This window comes from Calonectris borealis, chromosome 2 (assembly GCF_964195595.1).
Source record: "Calonectris borealis chromosome 2, bCalBor7.hap1.2, whole genome shotgun sequence".
In the NCBI taxonomy this organism is placed as follows: domain Eukaryota; kingdom Metazoa; phylum Chordata; class Aves; order Procellariiformes; family Procellariidae; genus Calonectris; species Calonectris borealis.
In genome coordinates, this window is record NC_134313.1 from 6,331,674 (window position 1) to 6,354,222 (window position 22,549).

General features: G+C 42.0%; 1 protein-coding gene across 1 annotated transcript in view; it reads left to right on the forward strand.

The window, feature by feature from the left end:
* The first annotated feature begins 1,774 nt into the window (after positions 1-1,774).
* Positions 1,775-22,549, forward strand: part of COL22A1 (collagen type XXII alpha 1 chain) — a 213,554-nt gene continuing 192,779 nt past the window's right edge. Inside the window, exons 1-2 of the mRNA XM_075141117.1 lie at positions 1,775-1,933; positions 6,899-7,465. Of these exons, the coding sequence (XP_074997218.1) occupies positions 1,843-1,933; positions 6,899-7,465 (658 nt within the window). The 5' untranslated portion in view covers positions 1,775-1,842. The remainder of the gene's footprint in view (positions 1,934-6,898; positions 7,466-22,549) is intronic.

A 22,549-nucleotide genomic window follows, 5' to 3' on the forward strand; every position in this document is an offset into this window, starting at 1 on the left:
GAAAACAATGTTTCCTAAAAAATACACAGGAGGAAAAACCTTGGGCTGAAGGCTCCTATAGCTATTTTAAGTAATGCTTGTCCTGATCCCTCTGCAGGCAGCTGCCTGATCGGTATTTCAGTAATGTACTTATTTAAAAGGAAATTCTAACTACTGTAGGGCACGGTGATATTTTCATGCCCTTTTTACCCTGCAACCTTTTCCATCTCGCTCAAACCTGAGCACCTCACTGTCTCGTAGGGACACCGTCTGGCTGAGGTGTAAACTACAGCACCTGCTTGTGCCCTTTGGATTTAGGGGTGGTACTTGAATGAGCATGCTTTCTTTTTCTTTTTTTTTTTCTTTTTTTTTATTTTTTTCTTGCATTTAAGTTCCACTGCTGGCAGATGGAACTGCCGAAGATAGAACTTCCAAATTTTATTTGCAGGGTGCAGGGTTTATTAGATGTATCGCTTTCCTCCTTGTCTGCATATGATACGGACTTTTGAAAATATAGGGGCCTGTATTTTGTCCTGGGAATAAGGATTTACAGCTATGTCTCAAGGACTACATAAGATTTTCCCCTTTTTTATTTCGTAAACCAGAATGATGTGCACTTTATTTCTGATATACATGGTAGAGATAGGCTCAGCATTTGACAGATCAAGACTGGTTTTGAACACATGCTGACATTACCATTCTTTTGTCTGTGATTCCCACAGAACCCTATTGCTTTGAAAAGGAATACCCTAGAATGCATAACTGACCTTGCAGTAATGATCTACAACGTACAGTGTCCCCTTCATGCCTCTTTTACCTGGCAATCAACAGCAAGAAGCTGATGTGCATGTTAAAAGACAGAGGAAGCAGAAATTCCCTAAGAAAATGAACAAAGAAATCTGTGCATTAAAGAGGAAAAGATGGATTCAGGAGCTGGGAGAAAGTTTTCCAAAATGATTCCTTAAGCAGTAAAGAGCTACAGAGTGGAAACGGTTTTCCTGCGTACATAGTATATAGAACTGCAATGATTTTATGGTCTGTCTAATAAAAAATAATAAACCAACAGCAATAAGTAAATAATAAAATTTTTAAAAAATGACTTGGTCTAGTGTTAGAAAACACAGCTAAACTTTTAACAGCCCAGCCGCTTTGCCTGGCTCGTTACAATACCGGCTGCCTTCAGTGGCTTCAGTCAAGGTAAACTCAAACCAACGACCTTAAACTGAAGATCATCCACCTGAGCTTCCGCACTCCTTTAAACTAAACAGTGGAAAGATGTGTTTTGAAGCTGCTGAGTTTAATCCTATAGAGAAGGACCAATAGCAACAAATATGTAATGAAAACAGCCATGTATTTTTAGCGTTCGTCATTTCTGAGACTCGGGAACTGAAAGCAGCAATGGGTGAAGTGGCAACCAGTTGTGTGATATTTGCGGTGGTTCCTATCTCGGCTCTGCGTTGTGTATCTCCTAATGATGAATGCGTGGGAGGGCCAGGTCAGGAATCATTTCCACTCCAGTGCGTTGATTGTGTAGTTGGCAGTGGGCTCAATTAAAGTATAATAATCTGGTAATCTCTGTCCTTTTTCCATTCAGGCTGCTGCACACTGAATAGAGCCAGTGAAAGGCCATAGCTTTTGAAAAGTAGGTGAACTCCTGCCTCTTTGTCTGAGCAGTTTGTGTCTAGTCAAACAAAATGACAGGCAGAAGGGACAACTCCCCAAAACGTTGCTCCCATGACTTGCACCATTACTTCTGTTTGTGTTTCTATGAGATAACACTTGCTTTTTATTTTAGGCTACAGATTGGATTTCTAGCAAGATTCTCACCACGGCGAAAAGACAAGCTGATGTGAGACAGGAGATATGTCCATTACGGGAAGCTGCCGCGTGCCCCATCTCCTGGTTCTTCTCACATTCGTGTTCAGCGGGGAGAGAATTGAGGCACAAAGAGCAGGTACGCGCCGTTCGACTTACTGCCTCATGCTAAGTAGCTGCTACGGCTTTTACGTGGCTGAGAAGCTATCGCTGCTAGGAGGAAAACAATATAAAACCCAAGCAAGACATTTACTGCTGAAAAGACATAAAATAGACCTTAGGAATGGAGATAGCTCTGGGATCAAGGTTATGATTTACCTAAGGTCTCTGGTTCTGCTGCAGGCTCAGAAAGATTAGCTCAGCTACCCAGAGCAAGGGGAGCAGCATGCAGTTTACTCTGGATATGCTTCATCTACCCCACACTGGCATGGAGATCAGTTCTTCCATGGCCTTCGGGGGGTTTCAGATTAGCTCTGGTGAATCTTCTGTCTGGCTGGGACTTTCCTAGTGAGCTAAACAGGCCCAGGGCACTGTTCATACCCTCTCTTGGTTCATACTGTCTAGTTGCTAGCATGGTCCCTGGCATGGCTTTCGGTCTGCGCTGATGAGCTCTCTCTCCCAAATGCCACTGAATGCATTAGAGGATGGTGCGGCTGAGGGACTGTTCCTACAGGCAGTCTTGACAAGGACACGTTTTTTCGGGGGGAGTAGGAAGAGATGAGTTATCTGGCTGTGAATGATGCTATACCTCAGGGACAGAAAACAGCTGTATACCCAAGCAGTTTATTGCTATAAAAGCCCAAAGGTACTTTGAGATGGAGGCTTTCTGTCTCTTTTTCTAGGAAAGATGCTATTCTGCAGCCGTGGGTAATTTATAAGAAAGAAAAGGATTTTTTAGACATTCTCTCAGTCTAAGGAATAGAATCATAGAATCATAGAATAGAATCATAGAATAGTTGGGTTGGAAGGGACCTTTAAAGGTCATCTAGTCCAACCCCCCTGCTGTGGGCAGGGACATCTTCAACTAGATCAGGTTGCTCAGAGCCCCGTCCAACCTGACCTCGAATGAAGATTTAGCTGCTTTACAGTTTTGTTATGTGATCTATATAAGGATTTTTGGGTGAAGTTTAATAGGAATAAGCACTTAGTAACAAAACAAAGTGAAATCTCATCTTTTTTTCTGCCTGTGGATCAGTCACAGGAAGGATATGGTGGTACCATTTATATGTTCATTCTGTGATTATTTTAAATAATTTTGGGCTTATGGCTTGTTTGTGAACTATTTTTAATGGTAATATTGCAAAACAGTTGACTGAGTGTCTGACTGGGTGAATACAACTCCTGGAATTATGCTTCCAGAGAGTTTTCCTGTAATTACAAAACTGAAGGTTCACTTTCTATGAATTATCTCCCATATTCCCTTAACGTGAACCGTTTCTGCCAGTAAACAATATTATTATAGCATTCTTGGAAAACAATCAATTTTGTCCAGCAGTGGACATTACTGTGTTAAAAATGCAGATTAATATTTACTAAAAGCTTTTCTGCAGCATTCCATCTCACTGCCATCAGGTCTGTAAGCAAAGAATCACTGACTCTGAGAAAATGATCCTGAAAGACCATCTTTTTCATCCCTGCATACTGCCTGAATAGGCGTCACTTTTTAAACCTTAAACCCCCCTTGTTTTAAGGCTCATTGCCCTTGAACACCAACAGGATTCATTCTGTCTGTTCTGTTTGGTTTTTAATTGCTGTCATCTCACCTGCTGAGAGTCGTTAAAATAAGCAACAGGAAGGTCTGTACCTTGTGGGTTTCATACTTAAACCTTTATATTCTCTGGTTAGTCTCACTTAATTAATGTTCTTTTAGACAGAATAGATTGATATAATAATGAATTGGGGGGGCAGAGTGGAGATTTCTTGCTTACCCTTTACTGTTATATATTATATCCTTCATATTCTGCAAAAATCAAGCAGAACTGCACTTGGCAGTCGAGCCGATATACACAGATGTCGTGTAACTTACACTGATAATATAAAATTATATATTCAATCATCTCCACACTCTGATTACCTGTGAGAGAGTTACTGTGTGTTTCCAGCCAGACCTTTCTTGCTCTGTGGTTAGGGACAAGTGTTCCCTCACTCACAAAATGCCATCATAGAACATGATCCGATGTGGACAGGTTGTTTCCAATGTGATCACATGTGGATGGGTTGTTCCCAATGTGATCCCAATCCCATGTCCATAGGTTGTTCCTGTAGACACCGAAGGAACAGCAGCGGCTGGGTCAGGTCTCTGGGATGTATCCTGCTATGGAAATTAACACAGGAACAGATGATGCTCATTTTTCATCGTCACTCACAAAACACCGGGTGTATACTCAACCACTCTCACGGCCATCGTGCAATACCATGAGCATTGCCCTAAAGCATTATAATGCCTACCTATAATGCTTTTACTCTTATCTGAAGGCAAGTCCTCTTCATGTGGTTGAGCCACCCACACTCCCCTTTCCTGTGCAGTGGGCTGTTCTGGGATTCCTGTCCTCTTCAGGGCAGGTGCACAGCGCCAGGATGATCATAGAATCATAAAGGTTGGAAAAGACCTCTAAGATCATCGAGTCCAACCGTCAACCCAACACCACCATGCCCACTAAACCATGTCCCTAAGCGCCTCATCTACACGTCTTTTAAATACTTCCAGGGATGGGGACTCAACCACTTCCCTGGGCAGCCTGTTCCAAGGCCTGACCACTCTTTCAGTAAAGAAATTTCTCCTAATGTCCAATCTAAACCTCCCTTGGCGCAACTTGAGGCCATTTCCTCTCGTTCTATCGCTTGTTACCTGGGAAGCAAAAAAGCACCAGAGCTAATTTATGAACCGTAAGGTCAAATTTGGGTGTGGGAGAAGACTTTGTGACCTTCTTGTAGGCTCAAATGTTGGAATTCAGTGAGGAAATATGGCAACAGTATCATTCTCCCCACCTTTGGGTAGCATGATTCATATTTCTGTTCACTGAGCTGGCTGTCGAGCAAGTGCTTGACTGGATGAACTGTGTGTGATACCTCCATACTCTTTGGTCTGTTCCAGGGGAAAACATCCTAGTCCTCAGCTAACATCCACATTGGGTGTACATACATCAGTGCTTTAGCTCTGGTCAGGAGTGCAGCAAGGACAGACTACTTCCTAATGGATGGGGAGTCAGGAGCTGGAGGTCTCCCTGGGCTGGAAGGACAGGGTGTCACCAGCCACAGCCTGTCCTACCACCCCCAGCCAGGGAGCAGGGACGGCTGGGGGATGGCAGCCAGGCTCAATGAACAATCCAAATTCCCAGACAAGCTCATAGTGATGAAGCAGGTCCAAGATCAAGCCAGAAACATAAGTCAGGAAGTCAAGGTCTGGATCAGGTCTAAAGACAGCAGTCAGGGTCAGCCATTCTCCAGGCAAGGCCACATAGGTGAGGCAGGTCCAAGGTCTTAGTCACTGACGGACATTTAGTTGCTGGGACCTGGCTGGAACTAGTCTGATGTGAAAACATGCAAACTGTACATGGGAATGCCACTTTTTAATGTATGGAGACCTAAACTGTCCTTGGTGGGCATACCCTGGAGTTATGTATTCTCACAAATACTCTCAGACTTTCTGACCAAGGGAGGTAGTTTGGTCAGTCCAGGTCATAGCCCAGAGGAGGTTATTAACACGGTTGTAGTGGGAACAGTTGGGGGAATCAGGGTCCTCCAGTGAAACGGGAGTCAATAGAACAGATCTGCTCTCAGTGGGTGTGGGTAGACGTGGGCTACCAGCTCAGATCCTGGTAAAGCAGCAGGGTTTAAAGGCAATTGCCAAGAGTTTAGGGGATAGATATAACATCTCCAGTTCAGTGGGACACGGAAGAGCCCTGTTACTCTGAGAGGAATAAAGTGGCACAGGCACTGGTACGGACCAGCTCTCTGTCTTGTATCACTTGTGCTTTGTTCTCCACAAGATTGGTCAAATTAGCTTTTTACCATTGGTTCAAACAAGCAGTTGTACTTTGTGAGATGATGTGAGACAAGAATTACTGGAGAAAAAATGGTTGTTGGTTGTGACCATAGATAAATTGACTTTGTAGAATAGCTTTCAATCTTAAAACGCATAATTTTTTAGGGACTATGGTCTGTAATAGTGAATTAAATAAACATATGTATATATACATTTTGTCCAGTTGGGGCATTATATTGATAAATCTTTGGCATCTGTGGGACATTTATGAATATACTGCCTCTTGGCTTCATATATTCAGAAAGAGCTAGAAAACATCTCCTGGGAGATGTACTTTCTTGGCAAGTGGCTGACAAATATATGACCAGCCTGGCTTCATAGGGCAAGCAAGCTGTAATTAAAATACATTTGCCTTTTGGATTACACAGGCCTCAGATTACAAATATCGTGGCTGGAGCCAAAAGGGTGGTTGTGGGGATAAGTGAACTTTTCCCTTACAAAGCAACTGCCCTTTGTTGTCAAGGAAGCCATCCCAGTATTCAGTGAGTCATCCTTTAGTCAATAGTCAATGGCAAAGAGCCTGAAAATCAAAATAATCTTGTTATAAACTTGTTTCACCAAGATATCATGCTGAGCAAAAGAACTGCTTCTAGCTAAGCATAAATAAATCATAATGTTAATGCAAGAGGAAACATGAAAGCTTCACTACTCAAGGTCAGGATTGGCATAGGCAAGGTCAGGGCAGGTCTCTTGATCTGCCAAGGTCATTTTAGAGCATTGCCTGAGCAAAGGCATTGCAATGAAGTTTGAGAAAAATAGCTTCATATGCATGCAGATGGTGTAGGTGAAAGATTGAGCAAAGGCAGTTAGTAGTGCAGGCAAGAGAAAGGGTTTGCATTTCAAAGCGAAGTGTGTGCTGATCTACCGTAGATGTCCTGAAACAGATGAGGTGAATGACACAGAAGAAAGGCTGAGAATCTGCACTTTCTCTGCAGGATAGGGAGAGTGTTTGCTGCCTCCTCCAAATTGCTCACTAGAGAGCTATGCCTAGGGAATATTTAGTATGTCTGATACTCATCTTTCAGCTTCCCTTAGCGATATTTTCTGCCACTCTTGCAGGCTGCAAGAATGTTCACTATGACCTTGTCTTCATCTTGGATGCCTCCTCCAGCGTCGGAAAAGAAGATTTTGAGAAAGTTCGGCAGTGGGTGTCTAATTTGGTGGAAACTTTTGAGATCGGCCCAGACAAAACCCGTGTGGGTGTGGTGCGATACAGTGATCGTCCAACCACAGAGTTTGACCTGGGAAAGTACAAAACCCGTGAGGAAATCAAAGAGGCTGCACGAAAAATTAAGTATTATGGGGGTAATACAAACACTGGAGATGCTCTCAGGTACATCAACACCTACAGTTTTTCCAAAGAAGCTGGTGGGAGACTTAGTGATCAAACTGTTAAAAAAGTGGCTATCCTTCTGACTGATGGAAGGAGCCAGGATTATGTCTTGGATGCAGCCACTGCAGCCCATCACGCTGGGATTAGGATCTTTGCCGTGGGTGTTGGTGAAGCTTTAAAAGAGGAACTCGATGAGATTGCTTCAGAACCCAAGTCTGCTCACGTGTTTCATGTCTCCGATTACAACGCCATCGATAAAATTCGGGGGAAGCTGAGAAGACGTCTCTGTGAAAGTAAGTAGCGCTCCCAGTTCTTCTACACAATTAGAATTATAATTATAATAGGTTCAGTTAGCATATAGGTATGAAAAGCTGTGATTGCTTTCTTTCATGCTTATAATTCTATGCAGATAATTCTTTATTTTAGTGTCTTCCACCCTGTTCCACTCTGTAAGAAGTCATTTTACTACCTGGAGAGTGATGAAGTGATCACTTCTGGGTTCTTCTGCCCAAGTCAGCATTAACTATAGGTCAGCTTCTAGTGGTCAATTACAGACCAAAAAGTGAACTCCCTTTTGGTTCTGATATAGTTCAGTTATTTCGTAATATTTTGGTCTACTGAATATGAAGGGTGACATCTTATTTATACTCAGAATTTGGTTTATTTTCCTTTATTTTCTGGCATTGGTGTGTGTAAAGAGTGCTATGGATGCTGCAAAAGGATTCTTGTGCTTTTCTGCCTTTCAGCATCCCACCTCTACTGACAACTGGTGTTCACTAGTGCTCTGGCTATAAACCACATAAACTTTGGTGATGTTTTGAATGAATTTTAATGGAGAACAGTGTATGAAATTCACACTGAATAAATGAACTTCGAATTTCCAGCACCCTGAAGAAGACTGTAATGGCATTACAGCTGGTATCTCCCAGCTCTTTAACAGGAACAGCAATCACATATCCCTTTCTCCTTCCATCACTGATAAATCACTCTCTCGTTCTTGGTGACTACATGAAAGTTATCTGGTTTTGCTGCTTTTTTACAGTGTGTGTTGTGGTTACTGTGAGTTCTTTGGGTCAAAATCATGAGACACTGCTCTAGCTCCCAGGTCTGAACTTGAAAGACAACAGATGACTCCCTGTGTAATGCTGTAACACATTGCAGTGTTACAATGACCAGGTCTGCAGGCCAGCAACTTGTCTTACTGTCAGGTAGAACAGAACAGAACAGAACAGAACAGAATAGAATAGAATAGAATAGAATAGAATAGAATGTTTCAGTTGGAAGGGACCTACAACGATCATCTAGTCCAATTGCCTGACCACTTCAGGGCTGACCAAAAGCTAAAGCGTGTTATTAAGGGCATTGTCCAAATGCCTCTTAAACACTGACATGGGGCATTGGTCACCTCTCTAGGAAGCCTGTTCCAGTGTTTGACCACCCTCTCGGTAAAGAAATGCTTCCTAATGTCCAGTCTAAACCTCCCCTGGCTCAGCTTTGATCCATTCCCACTCGTCCTGTCACTGGATCCCAGGGGAGAAGAAGTGACAATAAGTTGCCTGAAAAAAAACAGGCCTTGTAGGTGGTGTTGTGAGGCTCCTTTATTGCTCTCTGTGACCTCCATTTGCAAGAAAAAAGTGCTAGCATAATGTTCAGGGCTTATGTATGTTTCTTAAAGAGTGACTAGCACAAGAGGCATAAACCAGTTGACATTGCCCAACAATATCTAGGTGTGACTGCTTTTTTTGCAGCCTGAATAGAAGGGGGTATGGATAGTGTAATCCCAATACAAATGAAAGTCATGGTGGATGTTGACTGTAAACTGTGCAGACTGAAGGGGCTGGGTCTTTTTGCCTGAAAATCTTATGTGATCATACACATGACTGGGGTAGAATAAAGACGACACCAAGTTGGGCGGGAGTGTTGATCTGCTCGAGGGTAGGAAGGCTCTACAGAGGGACCTGGACAGGCTGGATCAATGGGCTGAGGCCAACTGTATGAGGTTCAACAAGGCCAAGTGCCGGGTCCTGCACTTCGGCCACAACAACCCCAGGCAACGCTACAGGCTTGGGGAAGAGTGGCTGGAAAGCTGCCCAGAGGAAAAGGACCTGGGGGTGCTGGTTGACAGCCGGCTGAACATGAGCCGGCAGTGTGCTCAGGTGGCCAAGAAGGCCAACGGCATCCTGGCTTGTATGAGAAATAGTGTGGCCAGCAGGAGCAGGGAGGTGATCGTGCCCCTGTACTCGGCACTGGTGAGGCCGCACCTCGAATCCTGTGTTCAGTTTTGGGCCCCTCACTACAAGAAGGACATGGAGGTGCTGGAGCATGTCCAGAGAAGGGCAATGAAGCTGGTGAAGGGCCTGGAGCACAAGTCTGATGATGAGCGGCTGAGGGAACTGGGGTTGTTTAGCCTGGAGAAGAGGAGGCTGAGGGGAGACCTCATCGCGCTCTACAACTACCTGAAAGGAGGTTGTAGTGAGGTGGGTGTTGGTCTCTTCTCCCAAGTAACAAGTGATAGGACGAGGGGAAGTGACCTCAAGTTGCGCCAAGGGAGGTTTAGGTTGGACATTAGGAAAGATTTCTTTACTGAAAGAGTGGTCAGGCCTTGGAAGAGGCTGCCCAGGGAAGTGGTTGAGTCCCCACCCCTGGAGGTATTTAAAAGATGTGTAGATGAGGCCCTTAGGGACATGGTGTAGTGGGCATGGTAGTGTTGGGTTGACAGTTGGACTTGATGATCTTAGAGGTCTTTTCCAACCTTGATGATTCTATGATTCTATGATTCTATGAAAGGGTAAACCCTTCTGGTGGGCACACTCAACCAACTCAAAAAATTTCCTGCTGCAGCTGCTGAACTCCCAAAATGTGATTTTCCTTTGAAATTTTATTATGTTCCTTTTGTAAAGCAAGTGTTTTCAGCACTTTGTACCTGGGTCTGTTTGTCACCTTATCAGAAAATCATTTACCCATCTGTCAGAGTATAATGCGATTTGTCTGTGGCTTTCTGAGCCCATACTATGTCCACACGTGTGTGCCCACCACTCCTCATTAGATCACAAAGGATTACTGGGAGCATCCTTCATCCTGAGTGTGATAGCAGTCACTTCCCAAGGTGTTTGTTTCCACCCGCACTAGTGGGTTTGGTGGGGAGAAATAAAGCCTCTAAAAGAGTAAGTGAAAGGGAAGGGTTGAGTTTTATTAGACACAGGGAACTTGTAAGGGGAAAACAGGCTGCTAATGGATTGGTTTCCATGTTAGAACAAAGGGAATCAGACTACCATCAATGAACGTTAATAAGGAAGGGAGAAGAGAGGAGGTAATTAGCTGAACAAACATCGAGCAGATAATGTGCACATATTGAAAATCACTCAGGCAGAATAATGAGATGTAAGGAAGTTAACAGTGACAAGGGGAATTGAGTATCCAGGTACACAGACACAGTGAATGCAGGTGGATTTGAAGAAGTGGATGCAGGATAGAAAGAGAGGTTATATCAACTAAGGCAGCAAACACAGGTGCAATGGACTGATTTCCACAGCAACAGCACTTACAGAAGGTAGATCTGCCATAGGTGTTCCTGAGCAGTGTTCTTTAGATCCAAGGACTCCGATGAGATGCTGTAACATCCCTAGATCCTTCACTCCAGCCTTGATGGGGGACACCTTCTTCTCAGTGTCTGGCCTCAGTCCCTCTCGCTGCAGTTGGAGTCCGTTTTTGTCCTGTTTTCACTGGATATCAAAAGGAGTTTATTCTATTCCTCTGTACATCAGTCTTTTCTGCTTGGAGGGATGTTACATATCTTCCCTAAGTCTTTTCTTCTTAGATTTAAAGCAGGAAAACTGCTCTTCGGCAGTCTTGTCATTTATTTAATTTATTGGTTTGCATGCAAAATGTTTTTAATGAGCATGATGTTTAGATCAGATCTAAACAAACATGAAATTCTTGCTGTCACTGAAGCTGACTGTTAAAATACAGGATAAGACAGTAAGAGCACCATCAGCAGAAGTATTAATGTAGAGGTCAGGTAGCTCCTTTGTTATCTCAGTATGTGATGATGGAACTGTTTGGGGAGATGGGAAAGGGCTGGCAGAGAACAGGACCAAGGGTTTTCTAGTGTGTGTGCCACTTTTAAATTTCATGTTAACACAGTAGGAACAGGAAAGGAGTTCACTGTAAGGGCTATGCCTTACATATATTTAGAAGGTAAAACTTTTAATAGCTGTTGTAGTTTACTTTCTGTAATTTTAATATGACAGCACTGCATAAAACAGGAACATACAAACCACCGAGTGGGTGGAGGACGTGATGAGGGCACACGCCAAATAGCTGTTTAGTTTGTGCACATTCTAAGACAAAAGCATATATTGCCTCAGCCAAGGTAATGTTTTAATAGACATAATCCTTCGTGAGCTCCTGGGAGACGCACGAATCAAAGAGCGGAAATGGTAGAAAGTTTTTTTGTTGTACTGACCAATGATGAGTCTTCCAGTCCTCGTACTGCTGCACTACCGAAATGTGAAGTCGTGCAGTGTTGCAAATACTGAATTTCATGCCAGCAGCTGTTCAGAATCACTTGTCTCTGGTCTCACTAGTCTGTCCTAGACTCATTCATTCCATCTTGCTATATTTGACTGAATTTATTGCTAAGAACATGTCATTAAGTGCATTAATAGCATTTTAGCTCTCATCAGATCTTGTGGAAGTAAGCATAGCAGAATCAAAAAATAACATGTCTGCTCAGTGGGATACTGTGGCAGTAGGAGATATTTTTGCCAAACATCTCCATTACATTCTGGACTATAGTTAGCAGGCAAAAATGGGTGATGTTTTCACAGGAAAGCAGGAGAGATGCATTCTGCTAAAAATTCCAGAGATGCTACATGTTTCCTAAATAGAGTTTCTGCTTATATGTTGTAGAAATAACAACAGACAGCTATGGAATATTTAAAAATATACTAGCATCTGCTTCTGATAGGTAAATAGTAGGTTTATGCTTGTCAAAGAGAACCAGTTTCTTCAATTTCAACCCAGATTTAATTTAAGCTGGATTTGATAAGTTAGTGCATGTACAAAGTTGTCAACCTGGCTTGGATGTGCTAGCACTGGGGTTTAACACTGTCATCTGACATTTAAGCCTCAACGGGGAGAGACGTTGCAATGGTGACCTAAAACACCCGTACTTGCTCGGAGGTAATTGTTTCTTAAAAACACTGATTGCAGTGCTTTGGATGCTGTAATATTTGAGTTTATTCTGTTATCATTAAGTCAGGCAGGTGACAAGATACAGTTTGCAAAGCTGAGCAAAAACATGCCCCAAAACATTCTCACTCTTTACTGGCTCCATAAAACAGAAGCCTGTGACTTGGCACCCGCGGAGTACACGGCGTGTATGTGCGATTACTAAGCCTCTGCTCTACTGCAAAAGTCAGATTTCACAGCTTGAAAATAAATTTGGCTTTAGAGGTACAGTCTCTGCTAAGATTTGTTTTTTTTTTCCTACAACTAGTAATAGGAGAAACACAAGCAGATGTTCTCTAAGGAAGTATTACAGGAGTATTGCGCTCAGCATTGGTCTATGTCCAGTAGTGACTTTCATGTATAATGTAGCCCTTTCTACAACCAGTTTTTAGTTGCCTGTGAGCTTGACCAGCTCCTTGCCGTAATGAGTTCCTCTGCAAATGTGTGGAAGACCAAAAGACGATGTCATATGAATCTCAAATGCTTTGCAAACACAAAGAGATGAAGCTGAAATGTTTCAATGACTGGTTGGTACCAATGGTTTGTCATTGATTTCAGTTGATATAGTGAGGCCTGTGGTAAAATATCAAAAGCACTCACATGTTCTGATGATTCATAACATTTATTTTTCTATTTGTACATGTCTTTGTTGACTTTGGGTTGTGCATGCAGTGCATAAAATATAAGTCTTATGCTACCACTGTTCTGTTTCTGATGCAGAAGGGCTTCCAGCCTTCAAGGCAACACCTTGAACACCATTCAAAATAATAGTCTGCAGGCTTTAGAAATGTCTTTTTTTTGAAGTCAGCTTTGCTCAGGTTCATGATATGTTCACAGGAGAACAGCAAACTGTTTCTTCTTAGCCTTCAATGTTAAAAATATCTCATGCACAGAGACCATAACAAAGGGTAGGCATCTGAATTGCCATATCTTGACTGACAGTTCCTAAGAGACTTATCAATATAGTCAAATCTCGCATGAGTACTGAAATATGTGAATGCATCAGCACCTAACAGTATTTGCCTAACTGTTGACCCCCATTTTATAGTCCCTGTTGAGCTCTGAGATTTCACTGTAAAAACATTCATTTCTAGATAGCTTTGCATTAGACATCATGGAATACGAAAGGAAGTGGAACTCAACAAGCTGGCAGGAGTGAGAATCCTGAAGTATTTTAATGAACTAAGTTGTGGTAGTAGTTTTAATTCTTTTAGTTTATTGAGCAGAATTTGTGGACTTGGGAATTTGTAGACTGGTTTTACTTTCATAGGTGGAGCATGACTTTATTGGGGTTCTTCAAAAGTTCAGCTTAGCAGTAGTTCCAAGTCTTGCTTGGTCTTATTGTAAGAGCCCTTTTTCATTGTTGTGATGGCTTGTAGAGACCTCTTACAAACGTGGACATAGCTTCTTGTCATCTGGCAGAACTCGGTACATGCCACAAGTGCACCTATACATTTACTTGGAAAAATCTGTGGCACGCACCTTCATGTTGAATGCACAGAAGGTTGAGGTGTTTTGGAGTCATAACTGATGTCTAACAGACTGGTTAAAGTCTCATTAGCACAGTATGTCCCATGAAGATAATGTAACTCTTGTGCTTCTAGCTCATGTATACATCACACCTGCCACAGGCAGCATTCTTAGTGGAATATTCCACATTTGGTTGCTTAAGACTATGTCCAGGCTAAGTCCAGCTACTAACATTTTGATTCTCACTTGAAAATCTAGTCATTTCCAGGTGGTTTGGGAAGTCTGTTAAAAGCTCAGCAGACAACTGCTGCTTTTTCAAAAGCTGCAGCTTTGCAGTAACCCAGCTGATATCACCTCTGATATCTCCTGTTGCTTTTTGATGCTCTTCTTCCCCAGCTGCAGTGGTGGCTTTCTCAAACTCTGTAACATCTCCAACTTCTAGCAATCTCTCATGTCACAGATGACAGGATCGCACATCCTTTCATCACCACATTTGCTGGCTAACTGCGGTTTCCTGTGAAGGCGCAAAAGGCCTGTGACAGAATTTCCAACTGATTTATCTTTTGCTTGAAAAAGAAAAAAAAAATCACTTTTCATGGATGATATGCTGGGAGGAGATAAAGTATTTGATGGGCTTAGTGGTGAATGACATTACACAACTTTCTTCTGCCATTGGGTGGGTTGAAGGACAGCCTGCTATCTTGGATTATGGCTCCAGGCAAGACAGCAAAGATATTCTTTTTCTCTTACAGCATTTTTTGTTTTCAAATCAAACGCCCAAAACCCTCAGATCTGATTTTTGACTTGGTCCAGTCATCACCAGTTTAGAGCAAGTCAGTTCCAGAGCTGGTGTCTGACAGGCAGAACTCCTTCAGCTCAGGGAGTGCGCAGTGGCTGCTGGTTGGTCCTCAGTTCCTCCACAGATCATGACTACACTTTTCCCAGATCATGACTACAGTTCTGTTCTGCCACTGTGTAATCTCCATATCATTTAAATAACTTCCTATTTTTCTTGAGACTCTGAAATGAATGGGTTTATTCTGAGAGTAGCAACAGTGCTGTTTTATGACCAGTTAAAGCCAACTCCACTGCTAAAAAAGAAAGTCTTATTCTTCCTATCTTCCTTCTCCCATCTGCCAGCACAGCCATTTATGTGGCCCCACCACGAACTACAGCAGGGAGCCAATGAATGTTCTTGTTTTCTTTCCTGGATTAGTTTTTACTCAGATTTAATTGACCATGCAGCCACATGGACATTTGCTGTCCCAAGGGAGGAAATGGCACAAGGTGAGAACAAATAACTAGGAGTGGGAAGAAGACCTGGATTGCGTCCTTTGGTACAGTGCTAGTTCATATCAGCTTGATGAACATTCGCTAAGGACTTTGGAAAGCTGAGGAAAATCCTCCATGTGCTCCCACCGTAAATGTGAGCCTGTGCTCCCCTATCTTCTGTTTTAAGTGTGCACAAAGTGGATTGCTAGGCAGGTTCTTCCCATTCAAAGTCCGCTTCTAGGCTTCAGCACAGCTTATTTGCCTTGAATAAACTGCATGTTTAACAAAAATATCCCACTGCAGACAGATCTCGTCACGATTCTCTTCCTTTTTCCTTAAATAGGCTTTTCAGTATGCATAATTATTGCTGCTTTACTACTGACTTAGCTTCTGGTTGTTCGAGGGGGTAGCTGTGATGACAGAGCTCTCCCACCTTGGACACGCACTGTGGCTGACTGGGAGCATCTTGCTGGGAGTCACTGGTAGGTGGGATGAGCAAGCTGACCACCAGCTTCACTTCGATACAGACTGTCAGTCCCTCCAGGCAGCACTTTGATACGTCTGTCATCCTGCACCCGGGTACCTTCTCTCCCCCAGAACGGATGTTAGCTCTGTTACAGTTTTGGAAAGTGATTTATCGATTTATTTTTCTTCCCTTGTACGTTGGAACAAGCAATGTCTTGGACATTGCCTTCGGGTGAGGAGGAAATTCAGCCTTGCAGCAGCTGTGGCCTGATTTCTCTTTTTTGCTTAGGGAGCAAAGGTATGAATCCAACAGTCATCCAAACAACATAGTTTTAGAAATAAAAATGGTGTTACTTCTACTCTGTATCAAAATACAGCTGAGAAAAGGAGTCTGTTCCAAACCTGCAGCTTCATACAGACTGCTGGGAACCTTAATAAGGGACTCTGAAGGTAGAAGTATAATAAAATGAGATCGATTAAACCTTTTGCACTTGCCTTTCTTATCTCTAGTTTCTTTCTTTAACAGTTACATACAAATAGTAGCATCATAAAACATGGACAGTCACTTTACATAAAGCAATGAATCTCTGGACTTCCAACCACGTTTTGTCCAAAATCACAGAATCTAGCTGAATGATAACATCTCCTCTAACCTGTAATAGTCTTTCTTGCATTTCAGACAAGAAATCTTTGTGAACAATGTTTGATGTACAGTAAAACTAATTGTAAAGGCAGAGAGAAGATTAGACTCATGACAAATAAAAGTAAGTCCCAAACATTAGAAAGAAACATTGAGACAATCAGGAAAAGTATGAGTCTCAGTGGCAGGAGAAATTACATCTTATGAAAAAGTAATGTGCCGTTTAGAGAACAAAAAGAGGAAAAATATGGTGACTATGGGAGCCATTTCTAAATAGTGTAGGAATGAAAGAGAAATACAGAAATAGGAACAGGCAAAAAGCTGGAACATACTGTCATGTGCTGAAAGTTATTAGTAACTTGTTTTCAACACCGCCTGCAGCCCTCATTGATTTTCAGGAGCTGTAGGTGCTCTGCGCTTTCAAAATCAGGCTGTGTAGCCCAATACTTACCCAGCTGCAATCAGAAGGAGGTTTTCTGTCTGCTCCGGAGGAGTCCGAATGACGGGCCAAAAGAGAGGACTCATCCTTGGGGCAGCACTGTCTGTCTTGGTGTTTGCTTTCTGCTGGACTGATAAGGAATGCTCAGTAGAAAGAATAACCTCTGAAGCTGGGCAGATACTCAGCAGGAGACTGGAGCAAGGCACACAAAAACCTCTGAGGTTTCAGGTTTAGTTACAGGCTTTTCTGTCTAAGCAAGAGATGAAGAAAAAATCCTTGCTATGTGTCCTTCGCAAAGCTAAAAGGTCTTTAAACTTCAGCAGCTCTTGTGCAGTCAGGGCTTTCTTCCTCCTTCATTAACAGCCCCTAAACAGACCTCAGACTGAAAGGACACCACCTATTTAATGTTCTAGGCCTCCTTTTTTTTTTTTTTTTAATGCTTTATGTGGCTATTCCCATAAAAATCTGATAGTATCTTTCAGCACAGGCTATAAATGGAGCTAGACCATCACCTGCCCTGGTTAGGTGCACCTGTAAATTAAAGATTTCCTCTGCTCTCCCTTGATCTGGGAATGTACTTTTATTTAGGATAGGGAAAGCCAAGCCTGGAAAGGTGCTTGGAGATTTAGTCCCAGTTCTGCTGATGGAGCTGGTAGAATTTATTACAAATGACAGAGAAGTGTGAATGTTTGTCAGAGCACGCGAAACCCCATGCAATGTATCAAAAGTCCCATCAGAGCATATTGTGCTTTTCCTGAAACCCAGGTCGTTTCCTGAACCCCACAGCTTCTTATGAAATTAATGTTTCTGTAAATTCCCTATAGCAATAGTGAGCTTTGCCTCACAGGGCTGTTTTGGTTTTTTTTATTCTGGCTCCATATATTCAAGCCTCAAAGTCTTGTGATGAATAACTGCAATGAGAGCTGTAGGTCCTAATATTCCAGGTAATGAGGGAGCCTGGAGGGACCACGGAGGGTGCTGGGTCTCGCAGGGGGGACATGGCTGGTGCTGGTCGCAGGCTGCCCATGACACTTGGGCAAAAGTTTAGCACAAAAACTCTGGCCTGGGTAAATGGCCACTTTCTCTTCAAATAGCTTTGCTGGAAAATTTGTGACCTTTTGCAGTATTGAATCAAGGTCTTCACATCACCTGCAAGTTAAACTGATTTTGGAAACAATTTTGCAGGCAGAAGTGAACTGTAAAAACAAAACCGTGCTCAGACCTAGTTAAGTTGTCACATTAACACCTGAAACAAAATGGGCAGGACCATCTATTTTTAAGATCTGGGATGAAACCATTGCTTCCAGTTCTGTGTCTTGCTGAGCTGTCTTTAGAAGCCCGTGTTGTTTATCCCTGTGCCCAGGACTGAAGCAAAGCTTGTCATTTAGATTTCCAAGGGCTTATTTTGAAGCTGTAGGTAGATTTCTGATACATATAAACCTTGAGTGGACTCTCTGCAAAAGAAATCTTCATGTTATTACTGGAGTTCAAACTCAAATGACATAACCATTTCCTTTTTCTTCCTTCGGAAATATGAACGGGTGCATCCTTTCTTCTGCGGAAGTTTGTAAAGGTTATCAGCCCTTTCTGCCACTGAATTTCAACTTCTCATTTTGTTTCCAAATGAACTGAGCCAACAGGCAAAATTGAATTGTAATGTATCGGTCTGCTGAGAATATTTCTTCCCCAGTGGTAAAGCTGCAGCATGGTTTAGCTGGTGGGCTATTTTTGTTAGTAAATTGTAGGGTTAGTGTTTCAATCCCATCAAGTTCCCAACAAGTTACACCCAAAGACTAAATTCCTTTTCAAATCAGTAATCTTGTTTATAACGTGAAACAAAAGCAGTGGGAGCATTTTGAACACCTAGGAGAACTGCTTTTTGATAAAGTAATAATTAGGTTCTTTAAAATGCAAAGAAGAGATTGTAGCAGGCTCTGCTGTATTAATGTAGTTACAAATGATGGAGTTCAGAGTTCTGCATAAAATGCCTTTCGACATGCTCTCCATTTTGGGAACTGTGACTACTGCTGCTAATGCTGACCTGAAGTAGGGAGGGCATCTTTCAGGGAAGGTAGCTCGGTTGGATACTGTGGGTTTGTCACTTGCCGTCCTAAACTGTTGAATAGCAGTCTCGTGTGATGTCAGGGTTCAAAACCCCGTTCATTTCATTACAGCTTAATAGTCAACATTTAGTGTCAGTTTGGCTATAACTTGATCTGTACTCTAGGAAATTAAGAAATTTCTATGTAAAATATATATGTGTGTGTGTGTGTATAAGACATATTTATTTATATATTTATATATATATTTATATATTTTTTTATATATATGTATAACTCTGGAAAATAAAGCTGTGTCCTTTCAGCCTGAAGCATCAGTCTTTTTTTTACAGTGAGGTAGATAAAAAGCCATAACACGTTAAAGCCCTAGTGAAGATGAAATACAGGACATTTTTACTGCAGTGTAACTACACATGATCAACCCAATCCGCCACCTCTGGGCGAGACTTCGTTTAGCTACACTGCAGTAGAAATCACTGTGCTTTGCTCCCCCAGGGTTTTATAGCAAGATGGATAGCATATATTAGTTATCTACTATAAAAACCTCTCAGTTTTGGCAGCGAAGACAGCTCTGTGAGAGGCTGCAATACTAGTATGACACAAGTAGGATGGTGCAGCAGAATTTTAGTCGCTAGTGCTAACGCTTCCTGGCAAATGACTCTAATAGCTTGAGGGTGTTTCTGAGTTTAAAACAGATGTTGGATCAGAACTGAGATCCATAAATTGAATTAAACAATATTGTATCTTTATATTCAAGTATCTTCAGTTGGGTGATATGCAGTGGCCTGAAAGTTATTTGTCTAGACTCTTTTGATTGTCAGTGGAAAGGAATAGACACCTCCAGAAAGTGATTCATCCTTTTCGAAGACGACTGCCCAAGACAGGTGGCATGATTCAACCTCTGAGTGCCTATCTCTTTTCATTAACTTTTGAGAGAGCTTAGATAACTTGCTCGCACCAAATTCCTCACTTTGACAGCCAAAAGCAAAAAAGTTGAATCTTTCCCTGCTGCATTCTGGGAATACAATAATATTTGGTTTCTTATGCCAGTAAATCAGTCTGTTGGGATTTACGTTGCTGATGCATGTATAGGCCAGGGTGGTTGCAAGCTCAGATGTGTGTGTTGCGTTCCTCATCTAGCTACCTGACGCTGCAGTATTTGTGCAGTCGCAGGAGACAATGCCAGTTTAGAGAACTATTTTCAAGTATTGCCATATGTTTTGGGTCAAACATTGTACTGCTAAATTGTACTTCTTCCCTAAGGGACTACTCCTGTGAGAAGAGTGGGTTCCTCTCCCTTATCTTGGGCTTTTTCCTAAATGTTGTAATAAATCGGCCCTTGAAGTAAAGTGCATTGTGATACTACCTGCTGCAGTCTGTTGACTCATTATAGCAAGGAGATAATGCTTTAAAAAACAGCTAATGGCTGAAATACAATTAAGAGTAAGAGAGAAGGAGACAGCTTTTTTAATTAATGTTGTTGAAAGACACCTTTGCTGCAAATAGCCTTTTTTTGTTGTTAATTGAAGCATGAAGGTTGCATCCTGAGACAGGCCCACAAATCCACTCCTGCTTAATGATCTTTCCGGTTTTCACTGCAACAAAATCAGATCCCAAAACAAACTGTACTCTACTGGAATCAAAACGGGAAGGATGCCAGCTCAGACCAACTCGCATGTTAACGAAGTCTGTGTTACTGGTCCATACCAATTGGCCTCCCATACAGACGAGCAAAGAATTCCCTTGTAGGACCTGGTAAAAAAAAACAGTGGAAGAACTGCTGGTGCATCTTGTGGGTTTGGGGCTATGAATGGGACTGGAAAGCTGGCAGAGCACTTTGAACCAGCAGAGTTCCTAAGTATGGGTTTAGGTAATTAAAAAATCTCTATTCAAGTTTTTGACGAATTCACTGCAGATGCCATTTGTAGAAGTGTCCGTGTGAATGGTGGTTCTGCAGTAGTCTCTGCTCTGCTGGAAGATGGCACGGCTTGTTTTAAATATTTTGACTTTTGTATACAAGCATGGCACTCATAATAAGGATCATGATAAAGGGAGGATGTGCTCAGGGCAGACAAGCCCAGGGGACTGCAACGATCCAGATCGGTCTTTGAGTCTCAGATTCCTGAAACCCAGTCTCAGTGCTCTCTGGTGCAACACACTGCACAGCTCCAGCAAAGGTAAAAGAGTCTATTTGCTATTTTGGGAAGGAAAGTTACTTAGGTGTCTAGGTTAAGAACCTTGGATATCCATTTTTTTCAGTTCCTAACACTGTATTTCCCTGTTCAGTTCCTAACACTATATTTGCCTATACATTTTGGCAGCACCCAGCCTCAGGAGTCCTGTTAGAGTGCAAACACTGGGAATCATGTTCCTGCCCTAGTCCCACTTATCGACAACCTGCAGTCACGGCTCCCCTTCCAGAGAAACGACCCTCTTTCTTGTCACACTTCTGACCCTATTAGTTCAGAGCTCACTGCTTCTATGAAAAGGCTGACACACTATAAAGCCGGAAGGAAGTCATCATTACCTTAGCTGTATCCCATAGGCCATGAGACTTACTTGAACTTTGAGTATATAACAACTCATGGAAAAAAAGCAAAATGTCTTAGAAAATTTACTGTGTTCGTTACAAATCAATATATTTAGGGATGTATGTGCTAACTGTTCCTCCAAGCTATCAGAGCTCTGTGCTGGAATAGTGAGTCATGCATGTTGATTTTTAACAGAGCTGTTTAAGGACTAGTGTAAAATTTGCAGAGCTAGAAATCTTTCAAAAATTCAACATCATTTCCACTAGCTGTTCCTATTTCTATTAGCAAGCATAGCAGCTGATGTTTGGCTTGTTTACCTATCTGTTCTTTGACTCTGTAGTGGCCTTGATACTATCCTGAAGAATTAATTTCCTTGGGCTAATATTATATTTATAATGCGTTTATCACCAACTGAATATTTGCATGCTCACAGCTTTCTATGCTGTGAGACATTGTGGATTCACACAATGTAAGATGGTACACAGGAATCTCTTTAATTTATGACTGGTTCAGAATCAAGGATTTTTATCGTCTATAATTAGCAGCTTATCCCAGTGGGTAGGTTTTTTTTTTTTCATTGTAAATCCTTTTGCATATTATTATTTAGTTAAAAATACTGCCCTGGGTACCTGCTAACAGCACAAGAATACAGCATAGGACCTCTAAACAAATGGAATTAGTGGATGGATTGCTACACCCTGCCACCACATTCAGCTCTACAAACTATTTTTGAGGTGATTACATCTCTCAAGTAATTTGGCTTTGGAGGTGGGTATATTTATTTGTTTTAGTGCATGGGGTCTGTAATAAAGAAAAGCCTCAGCTTTTTTCCTCGATTTTCATGGGTGCATGCCTTGATCATAAAATGTTACGCCCGGATGAAATTTCCAAACCCGTCTCTTGGTCTCACAGGGACAAGAAAGTTTTTCCTTGTTCTGATCCTACTGCAGGTTGTTTCCTTTTTTTAGTTCTTTTATCATTAATGGTCTTAGTTTAGATTATAACTAAAGCAGTAAGTTTTATTTCGGGACTCTCATCTGGAGCATGGAGTAGTTTCACTCATCTGTGTTTATGCTCAGTAATATCTCACTGCTAATTATTTTCCCTGAACTAGTAGTGTAGCAAGATAATAATCGTTTAATTAACCAAACATCTGAGAAAGTATTAGACTCTGATTTGCCACAACTTTGTACAGCTATTGACATCAGTTCTGAGTTATTTCTAGTGAATCCAATGGTTTTCTTAAGCTCACACAGCAGAGCAGTAAA